General features: G+C 46.1%; 2 protein-coding genes across 3 annotated transcripts in view; one reads left to right on the plus strand and one right to left on the minus strand.

The window, feature by feature from the left end:
• Positions 1-2,398: 2,398 nt before the first annotated feature.
• Positions 2,399-12,926, plus strand: SLC51A (solute carrier family 51 member A; the record flags this gene model as incomplete). Its single annotated transcript, XM_080919045.1, has 9 exons — positions 2,399-2,436; positions 3,212-3,306; positions 8,917-9,071; positions 9,931-10,004; positions 10,285-10,443; positions 11,087-11,198; positions 11,433-11,579; positions 12,200-12,305; positions 12,790-12,926. 9 exons carry the CDS (start codon positions 2,399-2,401, stop codon positions 12,924-12,926), a joined length of 1,023 nt encoding a protein of 340 aa, XP_080775171.1.
• Positions 12,927-13,637: 711 nt separating this feature from the next.
• Positions 13,638-24,039, minus strand: part of PCYT1A (phosphate cytidylyltransferase 1A, choline) — a 45,696-nt gene continuing 35,294 nt past the window's right edge. For both annotated transcript variants that reach the window (XM_080919123.1, XM_080919124.1), the window contains exons 6-9: positions 21,490-21,568; positions 20,925-21,067; positions 18,363-18,551; positions 13,638-17,333 (exon numbers count right to left, since the gene is read on the minus strand). In XM_080919123.1, the coding sequence (XP_080775249.1) occupies positions 17,127-17,333; positions 18,363-18,551; positions 20,925-21,067; positions 21,490-21,568 (618 nt within the window). In that variant the 3' untranslated portion in view covers positions 13,638-17,126. The remainder of the gene's footprint in view (positions 17,334-18,362; positions 18,552-20,924; positions 21,068-21,489; positions 21,569-24,039) is intronic.

Consider the following 24,039-nt stretch of genomic DNA (forward strand, 5'->3'; position numbering starts at 1 on the left):
AAAAAAAAAAACCCACATGAGAATAGAAGTACCAGTTTCCTGAGCAAGCCCAGAGCAGGGTCTGTAGAAAACGAACTCTGAACAGTCTCAAAGACATGCTTCTGTTTCTGCTCTTGGAACAATATTGCTCAGAGCAGTTAAAACTCAGTGTCCATCACAGACAGGGTTTAGAACTATGAAACTCTTAGAAGAAATAAAAGTTGTGGGAGGTTTTAGGAAGTGAAAAATCGGGCAATCAAAACAGATGAGGGAATCTCATTCATTCTCACCCAGGAAGAATGCTCTACACACTACACTACCAATAAACCTTGACTAATTTGATAGTGTTCTGCTAGGTAAGTGCTAAGCAGTCCACCAGAAAAAAAGAAATGCTACATGAGATAGTTAAATGTGTAGGGTTTTTTTTTCCCCGCATTTTGTTTGTTTATTAATGGAAAGATAGGATTTTATTCTGTGGCCTAGGCTGGCTTCCAAGCTAAAAATGAAATAATGCAACAAAGTCATTATTTTATACAATTAACATATGCTAATTTAAATTATTACAAAAAAATCAATGAATGTTGATTGGCTCTTATTAGTTCTAAAAGTACAGCTGGCAGCTGGCAGTCCAGAGTGCCCAGCAGAAGAATTTGGCCCAGCTGGGTCTTTCTCATTGTGGGGCCTTGATGAGCAAGGCTGTCACTCTGGGGGGACCTGATGAACACATGGTAAAATAATAGCCACTTAGCGAGATGTTGGGCAGGACCGGAGCATCCACTAAGCTGCCTCCCCGACCTGTGCCATCTCCCTTGGGGGTCTCCGGCCTTGCCTCAAGCCCCTCCCAACTATCTCCTGCCCTCCTGTTTTGAGGATATCTCCAAGGAGGTCTAAAGTTCAAGGCTGTGGGTAGTTTAAGCTCAAGGCGTCTCACCGGCCACAGATGAATGACCTGAGGTATGTTCTACCGGAAGTGGCTTGAGTCAGCTTGTGTCTCTTAGGTGTGGCCAAGGCCACTGACCTTCAGCATCAGCATCCTTACTGTCTTTTCCTGCCCTTCCCTCCACCTCAGGCATGAGGGAGCTGGGCCCCTGTACTCCTGGCGTTTTTATTGCCTTGTCCCAAGAACTGTGCTTTATATGGAAGGTGGACTTCGGGACTCAAGAGACATGGAGAATGAACTGTTTGGGGAAAGGGCTCTTGCCATAACTCCCAAGGACCCAATGCTCCCAAGGCCCAGGAGCTCTCTAAAATCTCCCACCGAACCTCCACAGCCGAGCCCCCTCTACCCTGGTGCACTAGCTTCTGCTCACTCCCATGGTGGGGTCTCCCGCTGAACCGGGAGATCACCAATTCAGCTAGACCAGCCGGTGGGCTCAGGAACCCTTCCGTTTCCACCTCCCCAGGTGTAGAATTGCAATTTATTCTCCTAAACCTAGCATTTGGTGGGTGCGAGGGATCAAAGTCGGGTCTTTTTCTTTGGAGGGTGAGTACTTACTGGCTAAACCCTCCCCTGAACCCCAGCTCTGCTTTTTAAACAAAGTCCTGTCAAAGTGTTCAAGAAATCTTGATGCCAAAGCTCGGACACTCGGATGCTCTGCAGCCCTCCACTTGATCTCCAGGTCCAGCTGTGTAGCTAAGTCCCTTCTCAAGCCAAGATGGACTGACTTTTAAGAAGCAAACCCTAGAAGCCAGGCATGGTGACACACAGTTTTAATCTCAGCATGCAGGAGGCAGAAGCAGGCAGGTTTCTGTGAGTTCAAGGCCTTTGTGGTCTACGAAATGAATTCTAGGCCAGTTAGGGCTAGTAGAAACAAGACTGTCTAAAAACAACAGCAACAGAGACACACAGCGTCCTTGGCCTTTTCAGTAAGCCATCCCCATGACATGCTAAGCCACAGACCCTGACACAGTAAAGACTTCATCCCCTAGTGTCCCCATCTCCTATGCATCTTCTGCTGGATCACCCAGGGTTACTGATCAAGTGAGAACTTTGTTCTGCTCTTTTTGGCCTGGCGGGGAACATTTTGTCTTGGGTCGAGTGAGCTTAGAAGGCTCCTTAAGAGAGTATGAAGTTGGAAGGGTTGGGTAGTTCAGGAGCAAGGCTCTGGAAAGAGGTGGAAGCTGCGATCAAAGGCATTCTCTGGAAGGAGGTGGAAGGGACCACACCTAAGCTGTGGGGAGGAGTCAGGACAGCACGGAGGATCAAATTCCTCAGGGGTGAACTCTGAGATAAAAAGCTGACTCTGGAGGCTTGAGGAGGTAAAGAAACAGAAGTGGAGTCTCCACTTACTGCTGAGCCCTCATCCAGTGAACAAGGTCCCCCGAGCGCCTCAGTACCGGACAGAGACCTCCCCACCCCTCAGTGGTTGTCCCTGCCTGACCCTCCTTGCCCTCAGCATCTGCCTGAGAGAAAAGAAGGATGGAGCCAGGCAGGACTCATATAAAACTTGACCCCAGGTAAGTGAGGGTGGCAGGTCCTGGGCTGGGAGCCAGCCACTAAGAAATAGCAACGGCAGCCCCTATGCTCTGGCCTGTGCCTCCCTGGCTTCCTCACTGGGCACTTTGACTTCTAGCACTCCAAACAAGATAAGATTGAAAAAAGCCAGATAATCCCCTTGGACCTCAGGGAAGCTGTGGAATTGGGTCATGTGTGGCTGTCGACTGCCTCTGCACTTAGGCAGGGAAAGATTACAGTTAGGGCTGCAGAAGGCACAGAGGTCCTGAGCAACAGGGGGCAGGCTTATCTTGATACTGTGGACCTACCTTTTCTCTTCTTTTCTTTTCACTCCTTTCCTTTCCTTTTTCCTTCCTTCCTTCCCCTTTCCTTCCTTCCTTCTTCCTTCTTCCTTTTTTCCTTCCTTTCTTTTAATTTTTTTCTGACAGTCTTACCATGTCATTTTACAGTTAAGCTGGCCTCAAACTAAGATCCTCCTGCCTCAGCCTCCCTCTCCAGTGCTGGGATTACAAGCCTGCATTGCCATCCCTGCTAAGAATCCACTCTTTTTCTTGCTCACCCTCCCTGACCAGTTGAACCACTGCCCCAATGGTGGTGCCTATGGCTAACTGGTAGCCTGTTTCACATACCGACCTAAGCCAGTTCACCAGGGTCTGGAGGAACAGTGGGCTGTCTCCTTGCTGTCAGGAGTATCTGAGATGTACCAAGTACCTACTGTGCAGTCTGCCACAGCCCTTCCCCAGCTGCCTGCTTCTGAGCAGACCCATGTCTCTCCAGGTACACAGTAGATCTCCTGGAGTTGCTGGAAACCAATTACAGCATCTCCCCTGCCTGCTTCTCCTACCCTCCCACTGCAGCCCAGCTCCTGAGAGGTGAGTCAGAGGGCCCCCTAGAGGAGCTGGAGGAATTCACACCTCATAGAGAAGCCAGGATGGCGGTGGGGGGGATGGGGAGGAACGGTGGGGTGAGGGGGGGGGGAGCTAAGGAGAGGATCTGGTAAATGGCCAAGGTCTTGGAGAAGGGCAACTCTCTCGAGGAATCAATGGTCCACAATGAGGCATGAAAATCTCACCCAGGAGTCAAAGCTGAGGCTGGGCCTTCACTCACCCTAGTCTCAAGACACATTCACACTTGTGACAGTGAGATCTGAGACATTTATCTGTGCTCTCAGCTTTCAAGATGGTACCAAATAACCCAAGCCCTGCTGTTCCTTTGGAGTGTGCACATAGTCCCTAAGAGAGCTCTCAGCACTGCAGACACTGCTGTGAGGAGTGGGCTTGACCTGGGTAAACCTGGAAACTTGTCTCCCCAGTATGGAATTGCTTTGAAAGTGGAAGGCACAGGGTGGAACTGAGTTCATTCCTTGGGCCTCCAAACTACTGAGAGTGTGTGCTTCTAGGAGGGAAAATGCTCTGGCCAGTTTTACGTTGTCTCCTAGACTATGATTAACCATTTCTGAGTTTCGGCTCCTTCCAAAATAGGTTTCTCCTAAGCAAGGGGGCGTGGTCGTGTGCAGTGGGAAACAGATGTGGCCAGGTTCTTGGGCTTTTTGGAGGCGTTGAGTCAGACTGTTATCAACTACTGATGTACAGAGATACCTAGTGGCACTCTGTAGCAAGTGCCAGCAGGTGGCTGCTACATCTACCTTCAAAGCACCTCCGATTTAGGAGAGCAAGTGGGACAAACGTCATCATCTCCCATCTGCAGCCCTCAGCCCAGGAGGCATCTGGGATGTCTGCCCACAGTTTGAGTGGCCACAATAATCTAATACACGGAGGCCAAGGAGGCTAGTAAACCACTCGCAGGGCGCAGCACAGCCTTCCACGGCACAGTCCTTAAACTCAAAAGTGGTACTCAGTGGTACTCAGGCTCTGAAGACTTGTGTCACACACACTAGTGCTCACGTCACCTGGCCACCGCATGTGCAGGTAGAACCCAAGAGGATTCGGTAACTCCCCAGGTCTCATAGTCAAGCAGGCTGCCTAGTGGGGCTGTAGCAGGAGGGTCTGGGTAGTGTGGTGGGCATTCCCGGGGTGGGAGTGGTGATGGAATGAACCAGTGGGGGTCCCCACACGGGGAAGCTAAATCTGTCAAGGTCAAAGATTACTAATGGAGGAGTTTGAAGCAACTGAGAGGGCTGGGCCCGTGAGGTGGAGCCTGAATAGGGTCAAACCTGAGGGTTGTACTTTATCCTCAAGACGGAGCCAGTAGTGAGAGCTGTAAGACTGGGAAGGGCTGGATGGAGTGCTCAAGGGTCATTAATCAGTAATCAGAATTACCTGGGGGGCGGGGGGAGCCTTGGAGAGGCAGGGAGAAGACAGAGCGGTTGTTGACCCTATGTAGTCAGAGAGAACAGAGGCTAAGCCAGGGCAGCAGGAAAGAACGACATGAAAATTACAACCAGCCCAAGGGAGCAGGAGCCCTGGTAAATATTTAGACAGGAGAATGTGATTCTGAACAGTGGAAATTACCAGCCGGGGACTCAGAGAGAAAGGAGGACACCACCTTCCTCTTCTTCTTCTCCTCCTCCTCCTCTTCTCCTTCTCCTTTTCTCTCTCCCTCCCCTCTCCTTCACTCACTCACTCACTCACTCACTTATTCATTCATTCACTCACTTATTCCTTCATTCACTCACTCATTCATTCATTCACTCACTCATTCATTCATTCATTCACTCACTCATTCATTCACTCACTCACTCATTCATTCACTCAATCACTCACTCATTCACTCATTTATTTTGCTTGTTTTTGAGACAGGATTTCTCTTTGTAGCTCTGGCTGTCCTGGAGCTCACTCTATAGACCAGGCTGACCTGGAACTCAGAAATCTTCTTGCCTCCTCCTCTGCATGTTGGGATTAAAGGCTTGCCCCCACCATCTCCAGGGCACTTTTTTTTTCTTCCTTCCTTTCTTCTTTTTTTTTCTTTTAAAGATTTATTTATTTATCTTTTATATACATGGTGTACTGCATATATATCTGCATGTCAGAAGAGGGCATCAGATCCCATTACAGATGGTTGTCAGCCACCATATGGTTGCTGGGATTTGAACTCAGGACCTCTGGAAGAGCAGTCATTGCTCTCAACCTCTGAGCCATCTGTCCAGTCCAATTCTTTGTTTCTTAATTTATTAAAAAGAACTACTCTAGAACTAGTAAAGCTTTTAATAACCAGGTTTCTTAGAGTTTCTGATGATTCCAGTTATAAGCTTTCATTTTTCCCCCTTAATTAAACTGACCTAAATGTTTCTCTAGAAGAGCCAGGGTGGCTTGGGGAAGCTGTGAGAAGCAAGACTGGGCTGCCAGCAGTGGAGGCCTGTGGAAGGTTGTGGCAGCTGAAGCAATGATGTCTCAGTGGCAAAGGGCCAGGAGAAGAAAATCAATAAAGCAGAGGGTCTGGAGGTAGCACCCATGGGGGTCCACACAGAAGGATGCTGAGGGCTCTTAGGAAGTGACACAGGACAGCAGCTATCCACAAGGGAATACATTCACAGGAAATTAGCTTGTTTCAGAAGGATTAAGGTCATAAACATAAAATGCAAACTTTTTTGACAAAAAAAAAAAAAAAAAAAAAAAAAAACCCAGAAATTGTCAGTATGATTAGAAACAGAAAAGGGTTTCTTGTTTAAGGAAAGGCCAGTGAGATGGCTCAGCGGGGGTGGGGGGTGGTTGTGGCTCAGGCCTGATGACCTGAGTTTGATTCCCAGGACCCGGGTTACAAAAATAAAAATGCTGATGAGGTAGCGTGTGTCTGTAATCACCCCACACTTCTGCTGCAAGATGGGAGGGGAAGCAGGACGTGCGCTCGGCCGTTTGTCCATCAGCTAATCTGGAGCCATCGGTGCTTCAGCAGGAACAGGAGAAACCCTGCCTCAAACCAGGGAGAGAACTGACTCCTGAAAGGTGTCTTCTCAGCTTCACACTTGTACCTTGGCATGTGTAGCCACAATCGAATGTGCTTATGTACATACACAAGAGGGAAGAGAAAACACTCATACACACGCATACGAGTGCACACATGCACACACAGGTGCACACACTGGCACAGAGGGACTAGACCAGTCTCATGAAAGATCCCTGTTGGGTTACCTCACCGAGGATGATCTTTTCTAGTCTCATCCATTTGCCTTCAGATTTCACGATGTCGTTGTTTTTAATAACGGAGTAATACTCCATTGTGTAAATGTACCGCATTTTCTTTCTCCATTGGCAGTTCAGTCTCTGTGAGCCCCTGTGAGCCCAGGTTAGTTGATTCTGTGGGCTTGACCTGCTGTGGGTCTTACACTCCTTTCTTCCACAGGGTTTCTCACCCAAGCTCCACTTAATGTTTGGCTGTGGGTCTCAGCTGCTGTAAGCCTGAGGATGGTTATGCTAGGCTCCTCTCTGCAAGTATAGCAGACTAACAAAAACTGTGTATCAGGGGCTCCCTCTCGGGACCTGGAACTCACAAGCTGGACCAATCATTGGTTGGTCACTCCCACAATTACTGCACCACCATTACCTCAGTACATCTTGTTGGCAGGAAAAACTGTAGGTTGAAGGATTTGTGGCCGGGTTGGTGCCCGATCCCTCTATTGGAAATCTTGCTTGGTTACAGTATATGGCTGGTTCAGGCTGCATGTCTCCACCGCTAGAAGTCTTAGTGAGGGTCACCCTCATAGATTCCTGAGAGTTTCCATCACTCTAGGTTTATAGCTAGGCCCAGAAATGCCCTACCCCACCATCTTGCTGATTCCAGTTGTCTCTTCCAGTACTCTATCCTCTCTCCTCCCCACACCGAATCCTTCCTATCCCCATCCCTACCCCATCCCCCTTCAGTTCCCTTCTCCTGTCCACCTACAATATCTACTCTATTTCCCCTTCTCGGTGAGTTTCATGTGTTTGAGTCCTTGTAACTTAGCTTCTGTGGGGCTATGAATTTTTAGCACTGTTATCATTTACTTTATGGCTAATGTCCATTTATAAGTAGGTATATACCATGTTTGTCTTTCTGGGTCTGGGTTACCTCACTCAGAATGATCTTTTCTAGTTCCATCTATTTGCTTGAAAATTTCATGTCATTGCTTTTAATAACTGAGTAATACTCCATTGTGTAAATGTACCACATTTTCTTAATCTATTCTTTGGTTGAGGGACATGTAGGCTATTACCAGTTTCTGGCTATTACAAATAAAGCTTCTATGAACATAGTTGAGCAAGTGTCCTTGTGCCTTGGGCATATATGCCCAGGAGTGGTATAGTTGGGTCTTGTGGTAGATTGATTCCCAGTTTTCTGAGAATCTGCCAGATTATTTCCAGAGTGGCTGTACAAGTTTCTTCTCCCACCAGCAATGGAGGAATGTTCCCCTTGCTCCACAGCCTCACCATCATGAGCTGTCCCATGAATTTTTAATCTTAGTTGTTCTGATGGGTGTAAGATGGGCTCTCAAAGGCATTTTGATTTGCATTTATCTGATGGCTAAGAGTGTTAAACATTTCTTTAGGTGCTTCTCAGCCATTAGATATTTCTCTATTGAGAATTCTGTTTAGATCTGTACCCCATTTTTTAATTAGGTTGATTTTTTCGATGTCTAGTTTCTTAAGTTCTTTATATATTTTGGATATTAGCTCTCTGTCATATGTAGGGTTGATGGTTTTTTTCCACTCTGTAGGCTGCTGTTTAGTCCTACTGACAGTGTCCTTTGCCTTACAGAAGCTTTTCAGTTTCATGAGGTCCCAGGACATCTTTTTTTTTTTTTTTTAGATTTATTTATTTATTTTATGTGAGTGCATTGTTGTGTCTTCAGACACACAAGGAAAAGACATTGGATCCTGTTACAGATGGTTGTGAGCCACCATGTGGTTGCTGGGATTTGAACTCGGGACCTTTGGTAGAGCAGTCAGTGCTCTTAACCGCTGAGCCATCTCTCCAGCCCCCAGGACATCTTTCTATACCTTCATATTGCTTTCCTCATGGCTGAAGTGGGGGCCTTGACAGGCTGTTTGGTTGTTCTCTCTTCTGTTCCCTAGTACCTTGATTTATGTTTCTCTCCTTGGGTCCTCGGGGTTACTTAGCTTCTTTGGGTCTATAGATTGTAGCATGGTTATTGTTTACTCTATAGCTAATATCTACTTATAAGTGAGTCCATACTGTGTTTGTCTTTCTAGGTCTGGGTTAACTCACTCAGAATGATATTTTCTATTTCTGAAATACTTCTAAACATGTAGAGCCTTTGTAGGGTCAGGCATGGTGACACATACTTTTAATCACAGTACTTGGGAGCCAGAGGCAGAAGGGTCTCTGTGAACTCAAGTCTAGCTTGCTCTACATATTGAGTTCCAGTTCCAGGCTAGCCAGGGGTACACAGTGAGATCCTGTCTCAAAACACACATTCACACACACTATTCATCCTTGAACGTTATCTGGTGTTTAACAACTTGTAGGCATTCCTGGAATAGCATCTGCCCTTCAATTCATTAGCATCTACTTCCCTTCTCCTCTAGAACTGGGCCCAGTGGAAATTGCCCTCACCATCATCTTGACCTTTCTGACCGCTGGCTCAATTGCCATTTTTCTGGAGGATGCTATTTACCTGTACAAAAACACCCTTTGCCCCATCAAGAAGAGGACTCTGATCTGGAGTAGCTCTGCACCCACGGTGAGGATACTGGTACCCGAACTAGAGAGAGGGCAGGCTGTCTTGAGAGTTCTAAACTCATTTGCTCCAGAACAGAGCTGCCTGCCAGGACCATGTAGCACTGGTGATGTGAACTGATACCCAGCTGTATGCAAGGCCAGCCAGTATTCCATAGCAAAGGGCTGTGGAGGCAGCAATCCACTGGGCACCAGGAGATGCCTTTCTTTTTCCCTTCACTGTGACCGCTGTTTAAAGCAGGCCACCTTCCAATACACAGACCTTTGTTTCCACTGGGTCATACTCAGTGCTGCCCTTTTGCTGTGGGCCTGCTTTTTTCTTTGTTCCCTTGTTTGTACTGAACACGCCTCCCCTGAACCACACAGCTCGAAGCCCTTTTAAAGTTACCTATGCAGCACTGCGTGGGACTTGGATTTACTTTATTGTTATTTTCTAGCTGGAATATTTTTCTTTTAAAATGCATTATTATTATTATTATTATTGTTGTTGTTGTTGTTGTTAATTACTAGCAGTAGTAGTAGTGTGTGTGCCCGTGATGGGGGAGCATGTGTGCTACAGCTCACATGTACAGGTCAGAAAACAAATTTGTGGTGTCAGTTCTCCTGTCCCACTCTTACGTGGCTTCCGGGGACTGAACTGGGGTTGCCAGGTTTTCATGAGAAGCACCTTCACATGCTGAGCCATCTGAGTCCTGGTTCTTTTGTTGGCCCTGGGCCCTGTTCTTGCTCCACCACCGACCCAGCTGCTAACTAGTGGAAGGACCTGGGCCTTCAACACACAGGTCTAGCTTCTTTGAGCTCATGCTACAAGCTTAGATGGTCTCCCCCCTGCCTTAACCTGCATCCTGCTCTTCTGCAAACAGGTGGTGTCTGTGTTCTGCTGTTTTGGTCTCTGGATCCCGCGTGCCCTCACACTTGTGGAAATGGCCATAACCTCGTGAGTGTCTGGCCCCAACCCCATCACTAGGGATGAGCATCACTTTGGAGTCCCTTTCTGACTCCCAAGCCTCCAGAGTCCATGTCTTTAAAGCCCAATTGATATGAATCTAGCTCTTGCCAACCTGTCCTAATTTGAGGCTCTTTGGATTCTGCCTGTGCTCGCTCTGGACTTTCCCTCTGTGAGCCCCGCCTCTCCCTGAAACCTTCCTCTTTAGCATCAAAGGCGTGTAGCCAAGTACTCCCACCCATGTACTTGTAATCCTGCTTTTTCCTCCCAGGTTTTATGCCGTATGCTTTTACCTGCTGATGATGGTTATGGTGGAAGGCTTTGGTGGGAAGGAAGCAGTAATAAGGACACTAAAGGACACCCCAATGAGGGTGCATACTGGTCCCTGCTGCTGCTGCTGTCCCTGCTGCCCACCCCTCATGCTTACCAGGTAAGGCAAGAGAGGGGCATCCCAGAGGGACAAGTGAGCCAAGAGGCTCTGTAACCCCACCTCAAGGCTCTTGGAATTAGGCCTGTGTAGGGCAAAGCCAAAATTAAAGGTAGGCACCCACACCAAACACGGGAACCCAGCCCCAGGAGGGGAAAGGAGGAAGAATTCTTAAGTTTCAGCTCACTGCCCTGCTTAGTCACTTGCTTTATTAGTTTTGAGACCAGTTGTCTCTACGATGTAGCTCTGGCTGTAGTGGAACTCTGTAGACCAGGCTGACCTTGAATTCACAGATCCTCTTGCCTCTGCCTCTGAGTGCTGGACGTAAAGGTGTGTTCTAGCATGCCCAGTTTGCACTGTACTTTAGTGGCAAAGAGAAAATTGTACCTTTGGGTGCTTGCATGCCCTTCTGCCTACTCTGAGTAATGAACTTGAAGTCAATACTTGCTGTTCCCGCTCACAAGGCATCATTGGAGGCAAGGGGCGTTCCTAGGGTTCCCAACACTCTCTACCTTGCCTTCATCCACAAGACTTTTTTTTTTGGTTGTTGTCATAATGGGAGCCCGGCCTTAGCCTGGGAGCTGGGGGCAGGGGCTAAGCTTCATTAGGGTGTGTGGTTTATAGATCCACTCTCTTCCTCCCTCAGGAAGAAGCTACAGCTGCTCATGTTGGGCCCTTTCCAGTATGCCTTCTTCAAGATAATGCTGAGCATAGTGGGTCTGTTTCTCATTCCTGATGGCATCTATGACCCAGGAGAAGTAAGCCAGGAGACAGCAGCAAAGCCTAACACTTATCTTTGTGTTCTGGAATTATTATCCAAGCATTAGCAACATGGGGACAGGACTGGGTGGCCACCGGAGAATAGCCAGCCAGAGAATACAGTGGGAAGAGATGAAGTCTAGGTTTTGGGGCTTTCCTATCAGCTTTCTCCATGTGGAAGAGGGAAAACAGAGACCATCTGTCCTCCTGACTGCTTTCTGGCCTGCCACCAGATTTCTGAGAAGAGTGCAGCTCTCTGGATCAGCAATTTCCTTGCCGTGTCCACCCTTTTGGCTCTCTGGTCCCTGGCCATCCTTTTCCGTCAAGCCAAGTTGCACCTGGGTGAACAAAATATGGGATCCAAGTTTGCTCTGTTCCAGGTAACTACCTGCCAGAAATGACGTTTGCCAATAAATGACTGGGGTTAGGACCACCAGAGGCAAGGGCAGACCCAACAGTCTTAACCTTTGGGGCTCCTGAGAGATTTGGAACATTATCTCCACCCCTTCCATTTTCCCTTTGTTTCCCTTTCTGTAGCACAGCACTACCAACCAGGCTTAAAACAACAGAAGTGTATTGTTGCACAGATCTAGAACCTAGAAACCCAAAATGTAGGCAGGGCTGTAATCTCTCTGGAACCTGCCTGGGAGAACCCAGCTTGCCACTTCCTCTCTGGAATTGGCCAGCAATCCATAGTGGTCCTTCCTTGGCCTTCTTCTGTATCACTCCAATCTTTGCCTCCATCACATGACCTCATCCATAAATCTGTTTCTATTTTATGTGCTAGATGCTACATAAAGAAAGAGCAATTCTAATGAATATGAGGCAGAAACAAGATTATAATTTGCCTAAGGATGAAAACTGCACCAATTTTCAATAAAGTTTAAGTCTCAGTCCTCCGTTAACCCCCCTAACACATCTAATGGTATGCCTCATCTGCACTGACCTCAGGACCAGGAATGGCAGGTGTCAGCCCCTCCCCAACTCTCCTACTCTCCAGGTACTTGTCATCCTGACTGCCCTGCAGCCCTCCATTTTCTCCATCTTGGCTAACGGTGGGCAGATCGCTTGCTCACCTCCCTATTCTTCCAAAATCAGGTCTCAAGGTAAGTATGGAGGGCTCCTTTCTGTCTGGAGGGTGAGACTGAGAGCAGATTGGGGGAAAAGGATCTTGAGACAGAAGTTGGGCTAGCCTGATGTCTGCTCAAAACACTCAGGAAGGATCCAAGAAATCATCAAGCAGAGGCTCTGAGACTACTCTTTGCTCTCTGATCACAGAGAACCTCAATGCCTCCAGCTTGAGGCCAGTTCTAACAGCCAAACCAGAAAGTTCAGTCCTCATCTTGGGACAGATCTGGGTATGGTAAGGAAGCAGACTATGCCAAGTAAACACATAGACTGGTCTCAGATCACAGAAGCTAGAGCCAGGTTCTGGCTATTAATCTGTCTTGCTCCACACAACAGTTTAGTATGCCTAGGTTCTGATTTGGAGGTAAACTCGAGTCTTTCAGCTTGTTTGCTAAGGTGGCTATGGATTCCTCCTCTGAGACATAGCATATAACTTCTTGTCATGTTCCACCCATACTACAGTGATGAACTGCCACATGCTCATACTGGAGACCTTCCTGATGACGGTGCTGACACGAATGTACTATCGAAGGAAAGATGACAAGGTTGGGTATGAGACTTGTTCACCGTCAGACCTGGACTCAACACTCAAAGCCTGAGGAAATTGGCTTGGACTATGGAAGGGATACTGTACTCCTCAGAAGAGCATGCTGTTTCTTCTCTGTCCCTCAACCTTATCAGTGGTTAAGGCTCCCACTAGCAGGGCAGGGCAGGGCAGGGCAGGGCAGGGCAGGGCAGGGCAGGGCAGGGCAGGGCAGGGCAGGCTGGCAGCTTCCATGTGACTACAGTAAAGTGCAGTAAGCTGAACCTGTTTGGGTCTTTCTCAGGAAGTTTTGTAATAAATGGTGAAAGCTGAGATGCTTGCACAAGATATACTGCTTCTGTTGGTGTCACTATTAACCCCAAGTGTGTCGAAAGTCACCCTGAGCTTCTGCACAGCAGGATAAAGGGGAGAAGAGTACACAGTTGATGTGTGGCTTATCTTAAATAAGAATGGGAGTAGACCTTAGCTGGGCACAATGGCACCAGCCCAGCCTCCCCAGGCCAGGCTCTGCACTGGAATCCCTTCTCTCCTTAGGAGTGTCAGTTGGTCTGAGGTCCCTTTGTGCCAGCCCTCTGAGTTTTCAGTAAGGAGTTGTGAACAGAACTGCACATTAAGCTTGATACTGAGGACAGAAAATTAGGACACAAAATCAAAGGAACTGAGAATACAAATAAAAGTCCTCATTACTTAAAACATCACATATGTGTCTGTCTGTCTGGTCAAAACTACAGGAAATTGAAACACCAGGCAAAACCACATGGCCTTTATTTGGCTAAATGACAAAAGCCAAAATAATTCTGGACAAAGTATTAGACAGTAATGTGATACACTGAACTTGGAGGCTAAACTCCCCATTGACACTGCTGGTGTCATGCGTGACTCTTTCCAACAGTGTTTTCTGTTCAGGAGCCTCGATGCAAAACACCCAACCAACCAACTCTAACTGCTCAGAACAGTCAGTCTCTCCAACAGGGTGGACAGTGCTCACTTCAAACCTAGTGAAACCCAACCTGGGCCATCTAAATGTTAATCCTGACATTTTTGTTCTCTACCCTAATCCCATGCCAAAAAAGTTCTGGCAGACTGAATATATTTCTTTTTTCTTTTAGGAGAGTTAACTTTTATTAGTTTAAGTCCAAGAACGTGTCCTACTCATTTATTTTGAAAAATAGAAGCTAGGGACCATTCTTTATCCCACGATAATCTATTCTGTGAGAGAAAACAATTTTGTTATGACTTTGAAAAATACCTTTAAAAATACTTATATTGGTATGCTTAAAAAAAATACCTACCATTAGTCTTAAACATTGTTAAGGAAGCTTTCTTTGAACTGTGTGGGTTCAATTTTGGCGCATCTATGCTGACAGAAATCTAGAAGGTAGTATGAATTTGGGAGGGGGGAATTAAACCAAAGCAAGAAACAATTGATCTGGGAAAGGAGTGAAACGTTGATAAGGAACAGGTTTCAAACAGCCCCAGAACGTGAGTTACACAAGTGAACATGGACTGGAGACAGTGACAAAGCACTTGGAAGAGCCACTGTGGAGGGTGTCCCAGACAGCTGGTCAGACGTGCGGCCGCAAGAATAACTCAGGTGCTGCTGAGAAAAGTGACCAGAAAAGTTGTCACTCATCTTTCTCTTTCTCGTCAGGACTTTCGACCTCCTCAACTCCACCCCTTCCTCACATAAGGGTCTCAGCTTAGCTCCCAGGAGCGGCTGCTGCTGCACTGTCAATCCGTCCCTACGTTCTCTACGTGACAATCTGTTTTCAGTCTCTAGCCTTGTATATGAAAAAGCAAACTTTCTGTTTAGCCCATGCCAAGGTTAACTGTTGCACTGACTCCTCGACACCAGCTACCGGGCTCCTGTCTTCGGCTTTCTCCTATGGCATAGAGGCTGAGGCCAAACAATTTGTGGTTCTTCCCCCCCTCCATGCTGCTGCTTTCTTGGACAGACTCAGGGAAATAGCTCTATAGCCCAGGTTACACAAGCCGTGTAGATTAATCACAGGCCCAGCATTACACAGTTTGCCCACTTTAATTAGGTACAAGTGGCTGGTGGTGTACTCTCTCAATAGCACCTTTTCCTAGCACCAAGCACACTGACCCTCAAGTACAAGTATCCACCCTGCAGCCACACCCCCAGCGTGTCTGCTTATGTCTAAACTATCTGAGAGCCTGAGTGTTAGGAGATAGTAAAGGGTGAGTATGAACAGGCTAGTCCTAGCTGGGTTACGTATCTTGTCAGCACAGACACTGATGTTTGGGACCCAGACAGTAAGTATACTTGAGTGATTACGTGGAGGAAAATCGAACATGGGCACACCTGGGTGACAAGCACTGAAAGAACAAGCAGGTGAGCGCCAGCAGTGACATCACTGCCTCTGTATACCCGGGAGAATAAGGCAGAGAGAAACGGATCCCCAAAGAGAAGACTAAAGTAGACAAGTTAAAATGAGCCACGCAGCAGTATAGAGTGTGAGAAAATGGCTGTCAACAGGTTCAGAGAAAGAATTCCAGGCCAAGGCTGTACGGGTCAGGTCTGACTGAGGAGTTAGCAATGGCATTTCCACAGGCCACTGGGACACCAGGGGGTGCCTCTTTGCCCCTCTCCTCTGCTCAGCTTTGCCTGGGAGATAGTTTAGGAGCCTGGGTAGTCCTTGCTCTGCAGGCATTGTGTGATGCTAGCCTAAGACCCTTAGGCACAGCTTCCACCAGAGAGTGCCTAGGGAGGACTGTAAAATGCTCGTAGTCCCAGCATGGACCAGTGAGGATAAAGGAAATGTGGTTTTCTTTGCTGAAAACATGAAAGCTCCACCCCCACAAGGGGTATTTATGAGTGACAACTAGTAGGTCCTAGACATAAACAACTCCACCCTAAATCCAGCTATAGGAAACTGATGGTGATGAACTTGCTGGGCCATGTAGTGACAGAGGGTGCCAGGGGACTGAAAACACCAGCTCCTGCTCAATAGTAAGTGTTGAGAGTCAGTACTCTTTGATTTGAAATTCAAGTTCTGTTTCCTCTTGGGGCACTAGGTAGGCAAGAGGGCATGGACCTCTGTGTGCTAGAAGTTTTAATCCATGCCTGTTGCTTCTGGAGGAGCACTGGAGGAGGTCCCTGCTAGGTGCAGCTCTTGGAGCAAAGAGTCTCCATGTGATACCCATTTGACCCAAGAATATTCTAAGACGAGCAGAAGTTGAAGTGGGTGTTTCAGAGATCAGTGTTTCCAGGTGCTTTTGCCTGTGTGCTCTGTGAAAGTAAGTGCTGAGTATGGCAACAAGCAACATGGATCAACAAACGGGCCAAGTGCGAGCTGCAAACATTTACAAAGCATCCTTTGTATAAGCTGGGAGCGGTGCTGAGAGGGCAGCTGCAGGGTGAGGGGCGCATGCCCAGCAGAACTCAACCTCAACCGCTCTTGTACCACGCTGACTTTATCCCACTCCTCTCCAATCACGGTAGCCCTCAGAGCGTCCCTTCCTTCACAGGAAAGAGATTGACAAGAGCTCCCAAATAACTGGGCAACAGAACTTTCTGATAAGATGAGCACAGCAGAAGAGCTGCGTGTGATGCTCTGTGGTTTGGTTCCATCCCCATCAGTGTCTTCATGGACCCCATTGGGTCCAACAAGAAACTCCTCAGGGAGTAAGAAAAATTAGGCTCAGATCTCTTCCCTCCCACAGGCACGCTGACACACTCAGGGAATCTGGAGCTAATTCAGCTTTGATATTTTCTTAGGGAAGTTAAAATTATGATAGTCTCCCCCAAATTACCCATCAGCATGGCTCCCTGTTTGAAGGACCTGGCAAGCCACTTTGCTTCAGATCAGGCAAGCACTAGTGTTCAGGAAGAAAGGCCTCTGGGCATTCCACGATTCCTTCTTCTGCCCACTCCTCAGGGGCAAAAAATTAGTTCTACTTACTATATTTGAAAGACTACTTTTAAAAAAAATTGATAAAAATGACAATTTCCCTGTCAAGATTACATGAGCATAAACAGTAAAGCAAAGTTCTGGGGGGGGGGGGGGAGATGGATGCAGAGCAGGCTTCTAAGGTGTGGGCAGCCTCCTTGGTGTGGCTGAGAACGTCTCAGGGCACGGGCTGTTTTGGTTCCCCCATTCCCAGGTCCTCTTGCCCTGTTTGTCTTTCTTTGTAGATGTCCTTAGGTTTAGTGTTGAGATCACAAAATGGAATTTGACAGAGAGCTTCTGGAGGTGACGGGCAGGGGGAGAGAGGGAACAGGGATGAAAAGTTAGTCCTCTTCATCCTCGCTGATGTCACAGGTCACAGCCTTGCACCTAGAGAGACTTGCTGGGGAGGAAGATGGGGAAGTCTTGCCAGAGAAGGGCCACCGAAAGGAGGGGGAGGGGGAGCGCTCATGAGTAGGGCTGCTGCTGGGACTCTGCTTGGGACTGATGGCCTGCAGCATCCGACCTTTTCCCTCTTTCAGCATGTGCTTCTGGGGAGAAGACCAAAAGGAAGAGTTAGAAGATACCTACAAACCACACGCGTCACCACTGGAGCCTCGCCTCTGAAACCTCAAATTACTATGGCTCTCCCAGCAATTATTTCTCATTGCCGAGTTCAAAGCTATGGTCTTAAGCATACTAATTCAAATACTCTGCCACTGACTTGTTTGCCTAGCTCCTGCTGTGCTAACCATGACTCCAGAGAACATCAGGGTATAACTGTAGTCCTAGGAAGTCTCCACCTGCTCACTACAGTCAGCCTAGCCTGACTTCCATCAAAGGCATCCAAGGGCTACTCAGTGTGCAGTCCAAATTCCAGCAAAACCAAAGGCTCACTAGTGGAATTCTTTATTTGGATTGAGAACACTGTGCTATTCCTCACTGGGGAACCCATAGCAGATCTTCATAGAGAAGAAGCTTCCTATCTCTTCTCTGTTTTTCCTTCACTTCAGTGTAAACCCAAAACATAAAACAGCTGACAAAAGTACTAAGAAATGTGTAACTATATTAAATAACGTCTTAATTTTGATGTTCCTTTTTGCTCAAAGATTCTCTATTTCTTTCTACTCCATAGCATTGCAATTCTCTTGAATTCACTTGTATACTGACTGGAGGCTGAAACTATTAGTATCACAAGTTCAAGGACAGCCAATGCCACATAGGTAGCTCTAGGCCAGTCTAGGCTTTAGGGAGATGCTGCATCAAAATAATAAATACATAAACCTGGTGCGGCAGCACACACCATTAATCCCTGCAGTTGGGAGACAGAGACAAGTAGATCACTGTGAGTTCTAGGCCAGCCTGGTCCACACTGCCAGTTTCAAGCCAACCAAGGCTAGCTACTGAGTTCTAGTCTCAAAAAATATAAAATAAACCAACCAACAAACATAGGGCTGAGGTTGTAGCTCAGTGGCAGAGTGCTTGCTCGCATGTGGACTCTGCCCTGGGTTCAGTACAGCAGAAGCAAAAAGCAGTCCCTTCCCTGATATCCCTCAAGTGTCAGGAAGAAAGGCTCCCACCAGAGCTCCTTCTGGACCAAACATTTCCAGGAAACTGCCAATGAACTCTCGGGACTTCTCCTCCCACTTCTGGATGAGGTCGATGCTCTTCTCTTCGACCTTCTGCACAAATTCTTTAGATTTTTCCTCCACATCTTTCACTTTCTTCTTTACTTTATCAACTCGCTCTTGCAAGTGGTATTTCTTCTCCTAGAACAAGAAACAGATGTTTTTTTTTAAGAAATAATACCCAGGCTGGAGCAATGGCTAAGAAGTTGAGGACATCCTGCAATTCTGGAGAACCTGAGTTGGATTCACAGCATGAGCTTCAGATGGCTCACACCCTAACCCTAACCCTATACGTCCTGCTCCTCAGAGATCTTACACCTCTGGCCCCCACAGGTACCTGAACTCACATGCCACATAACCATAGATATACACATAATTTAAAGAAAATAATATTAATTTAAAAAGATACCCATCTTGACTTTATCTACCATAAAAGAAAGAAAAATTTGGCTTCTGATGCTGTTTTCAAAATTAAAAATCTGCTTTAATTAATCTGCTCTGTGTTTGGTTAGCATAATAACAAGAAAGATAATCTCTGGGCAGCCAGTTCCCTTATATTATAGTGTGATAATTCAACATTGTAAACTATAACAGTGAGGGCAGAAATAGATTAGCATGCAAACAGTAGAAACCAAAGTTTTCAAGATAAATCTAATAAAATGAAACAGAAATATATCCATGATGGCTCTTTCAGATGGGAGATTGCAAGCACAAGATCTTGCACGCTCCCATCTGAAAGGCTGGTACCCAGTCAACATGCCAGAGTCAAAACGGAAATACTACATCTTTAATTAATTCATGATATTGGACATCCCGTCACTAGCTTATTCCATGATTTTAAATGGAAACATTTTAGATAAGTTAGATACATTCTTTTTTTTTTAAGATTTATGTATTTTATTTAATTTATATGAGTACACTGCAGCTGTCTTCAGACACACTAGAAGAGGACATCAGATCTCATTACAGATGGTTGTGAGCCACCATGTGGTTGGTGGGAATTGAACTCAGGACCTCTGGAAGAGCAGCCAGTGTTCTAACCACTGAGCCATCTCCCCAGCTTTTGCTTTTGCTGTATGAGACAGTCTTGCTATGTAGCCTCAAGTTTATAATACTCTGGACACAGCCTTCTAAGTACTGCGGATCATAGGATGCACACTTGGCTCACCTACCTTTTCTTGTTTGACTGTGTTCTGAGTCAGGGTCTCCTACAGAGTCCTGGCTGACCTGAAACCTTCAATTTGAAGTGGTTTTCCTGCCTTTGCCTCCCCCATCGTGGGTTGATGGGATGGACCACTAAGGCCTATTCTGGTTTATCTAATTCTTTCACAGAGCTGAGAGCAAGCAAAGGGTTTGGGTAAATAATTATTGCATACAATATCGTTAGTAGGTTTGCTCTGTTTAAGTCAACTTTATTGAAGCATTATTTATATATACAATTTATATCTTTATAAAAGTCAATATTAATCAAAAGTATCTGTGTGTGTGGGTGTGGTTTGTGTGTGTGTGTGTGTGGTTGTGTGTGTGTGTGTGTGTGTGGTTTGTGTGTGTGTGTGTGTGTGGTTGTGTGTGTGTGTGTGTGTGTGTGTGTGTGTGTTTGAGACAGGACTTGCTAAATACCCCATGTGGGAAAACTATATACTAAATGCTGTGTGTATTTAGTATAGATAGGCACATAGAGAAAGATCCATACTTTTCATCTGATTCTCAAAAGAACAAAAAAGTTTTTAAAAAGCAAAAAATGGGCTGGAGAGATGGCTCAGTGGTTAGAGCACTGACTGCTCCTCCAGAGGTCCTGAGTTCAATTCCCAGCAACCACATGGTGGCTCACAACCATCTGTAATGGGACCTGATGTCCTCTTCTGCTGTGTCTGAAGATAGCTACAGTGTGCTCATATATAATAAATAAATAAATCTTAAGAAAAAAAAAGCAAAAACAACCAAACAGTTAAGAACCATTCTTTGTTTGATATAATATGCCATATAATTTATACTTTTGCTGGGTTTTTTTTGAGACAGAGTGTCATCTCCCTAGGGACTGGCCTCAAAATTCTGATCCTCTTGTCTCCAGTCCTTTTGCTAGAACAGATGCATCTGGGCTGGGATTATAGGCATGCATAATTACCTTTGTTATCTTTTCTTTCCTTTTTCTTTTTCTTCTTTTTTCTTTTTGTAATGACAGGATCTCACTGAGCAGCCCTAGCTAGTCTGGATCACACACAGATCTGCCTGCCTATGCCTCCTGAATGCTGGGACTAAAGGCACTATTACCATGTCTGGCTTTGTTTGCCTGCCCTTGTGTCAATACACTGATATTATATTAGCCCATGAGCACAGAACCTGCCTTTGTGCTTTTTACTCTTTGTAAAGTGCTCGGTGTGATGCTTCCTGAAAAGAGTTAGCTTTGGAGAATGATAACTGCACAGCACACTGAAAAGGGAGCCCAGAGCAGACAGCACAAGGATTGGCATGTGCCTACAGAGGTGGGAGCTATGAAGTGATGTTGCAACTCACGTTGATAAAGCTGACATTGAGCTCTTTGGCAGTGTAGCCCCTCTGTAGGTTCCGTCTTGCATACACATCATAATCACGGACAATGCGGGTGATGATGTCTGATGTGGAGATGCCTTCTGTCCTCTGTGTGGGAGCAAACATGCCTAAGGCGAGAGACAGACAGACACTGTTGTCTTGCTACATCAGAGGCAGAGACAGCTTGGTCTACACAGTGAGTTCCAAAACAAAATTTATTCTTTTTAGGGAAAAAAAAGCAGACTATGTTATTACTACAGGTGAACTCTAGAGATCCTGGCACCCAGGGGACTGAACGAAAGACTAGAAGGAGACACATGTCCTAATAAGAAAAATATGGAACTTGTCCTAAAGTTAAGAAAAATTAAAGAGATGTTTGAACCAAGAATCAACAGATGTTGAGGCTACACCCACTTACAATGTTGTCCAGTTTGACCAGGAAGATGTTAACTTTCTCAGAATGACATTTTCCACTGTAAGCAGTGCCATGGCTGAATCTCTGCCGTTGCCCAAGACCCCACAGCGTGAAGCTGGGCATGAGCTCACTCACCTGCTTCCTTGATGTGCTTATATACATCATCACTCCCTGCAGAAGAATAAGGAATATCGTCATGGGCGACAAAATCAATCTGAAAATAAGAAAACAATCATTTTAAACCCCACGATAACTGCCATTTGGAAAGAACCTGCAAATATTCTTGAGCTCAGTAAAAGGGAAATTGGCAGGGGCCATGCCTCAGAACAACCTTTTTTCTGTACTTTTTGCATGGTTTATACATTCTACAGTTTGTTCAAAAACCACCAACCTGATCATTTATGGCTTATGGCTAACAGAAGTCTGCCAGTTTCTTCTCTAGCTATTCTTTTTTGGCTTAAGAAAAGCACTACTTTATACAGTCAGTCAGCATGCTGTGGTCAGTGGGACAGGGGTTTCTGGTAAATCACCCTGTCCTCCCAGGCCCATAATAGCTGCTCTCAGTTCCTGAGAAAAGGAGAATTCAAAAATAACAACAACTAATTTCTTTCACCAGAATAGACATATTTGTTCTACCAGAAGACTGTCTATGGCGGCATTGCTGCATGCTCTCCTCCAACACCCCGCCCAGGCTGGCCAAGCTGAGAGAAACGGTACCATCCCGCTGTTAAGTGCCATTGGAGGAGAGCTAGGCTGTCCTGACTGCTGAGATGGCTCCGTGAGGAAAGGCACCGCTGCTGAGCTTGCAGATCTATCCCTGAGGTAACCGGCTCCCAGGTGTTCTCTAACCTTTACATGTGTGCTATGGTCCCATGCATACACAGAATAAATAAATAAAGTGTAGTCAAGTTTGCCCCAATCCTAAACAGTTACAATACATCCAACTGACTTCAGGCTCCCCGAGAACTGCTTCAGAAGCACAGCAGCTATCTCTGCTCCTCCTGCCGCACTGAACAACTCTCCTGCAACAATCCCCACTCCCATGCAGAGAAGTGACAATGTATACACTGGTTTCCAAGCTTGAGGGCCTCAAGCTGGTATAATAAATCCATGTCTTTGAAGCCCACCTTTGTAGAAGACATGTTTCATGTGGGAAAATTCAAAGGCCTCTTGGAGTTGTAAAATAATTTACTTCTTAAATAAGAGTGGGAAACACTCTTTTTTTTTCTTTTTAAGAATTATTTATTTTATGTACACTGCATCTGTCTTCAGACACACCAGAAGAGGACATCAGATCTCATTACAGATGGCTGTGAGCCACCATGTGGTCGCTGGGAATCGAACTTAGGACCTTTGGAAGAGCAGCCAGTGTTCTTAACCACTGAGTCATCTCTCCAGCCTCACTCTTGGTTTTTGACTGCACACAATTCCTAGCCCTGTAGATTGTCCTGAAACTGTTTGTATTTTAATGTTAATTCCACTTCCCTAAGAAGGGCCAACTTAACACCAACTGAACCTTCCCATTTTAATTAGTAAAATAAAGGAAAGCCGAGACTGGGCGAGGGAAGTAGAGAGGGCTGAGAGGTCTGAAGAGGTCAGAGGACAGGGTTAGAGGTCGTGGCAATATGGAGCTTCCCAAGGATCAGCTGGACCCAGGTGGGATTTACTGGTGTTAAAAAGCTATGAGCATTAAGGATTCTATAGGTCTAGTATCTCATATAGAAGGGCAGTTTGTACCTTTGTCTATTTGATGCAATCTTGTTATGTAGAGGGTTTGTGAATTGAGAGTTGAACATATAAACCTGTATGAAAACCTATCAGGCTGTAGAGTTGTGTTTGTGGGATTTGGGGGTAGAGAAACACCCTGGGACAGAAGCAGAGAGTGAGTGGGTGGTAGAAAATTGCCCAGAGAAGTGAGTTGCAAGGATAAGTTGGGCCGTGGTGGTGGCTCAGACCGGGCTCCAGAAGACCGTGCAGCTCCAAACTAAAATCGGGCCTGAGGAGTGAGACCTCAGGGCCGGTAAAGAGATAAACGATTATTATTAAAAATTTACTGCAACATAGCCCCAAATCAAAACTGAAAATAAATTTACCAACATAAGGAAACATGTTCTTCCCTAAAATGTGAGGCTTTCCTCTTTTAAATTCATTTTTGTCTTTTAAGATTTTGTTTTTATATTTTATATGTGCATGAGTGTGTTGCCTGATGTGTTTTTGCAGCACATGTATGTCTGTATCCATGGAGTCAATGGAGGCCAGAAGGTGCTGGATCTGGGACTGGAGTTAGTTACACCCTTGTGAACTGCCACGTGGTTGGGAACCAACCCCAAGTCCTGTGCAGGATCAGAAAGTGGTCTTAATCCAGTCATCTCTCCAGCCCCTTTTAAAGACTGTATTTTATTATCTGTGTGTGCATGTACATGTGTGTGTGAATATATGTGTATGTACCGGTGCCTACGGAGCCTAGAAGACATTGGAACATCTGAAGCTGGAATTACAAGCCATTGAAAGCCACCCATGTGGGTGCTGGAAACAAATTCTGGTCTTCTGATAGAACACAAGTGCTTTTAACTGCTGAGCCATCTCTCCAACCTAAGTTTTTGAAACAAGGTCTTTATTATGTAGCTTAAGCTAGCCTCAAACTTATGGTCCTCCTGCTTTAGTCCCTTGGCTTTGGAATATAAA

The sequence above is a fragment of the Micromys minutus genome (assembly GCF_963924665.1).
Source record: "Micromys minutus genome assembly, chromosome: 7".
NCBI classification, from domain to species: domain Eukaryota; kingdom Metazoa; phylum Chordata; class Mammalia; order Rodentia; family Muridae; genus Micromys; species Micromys minutus.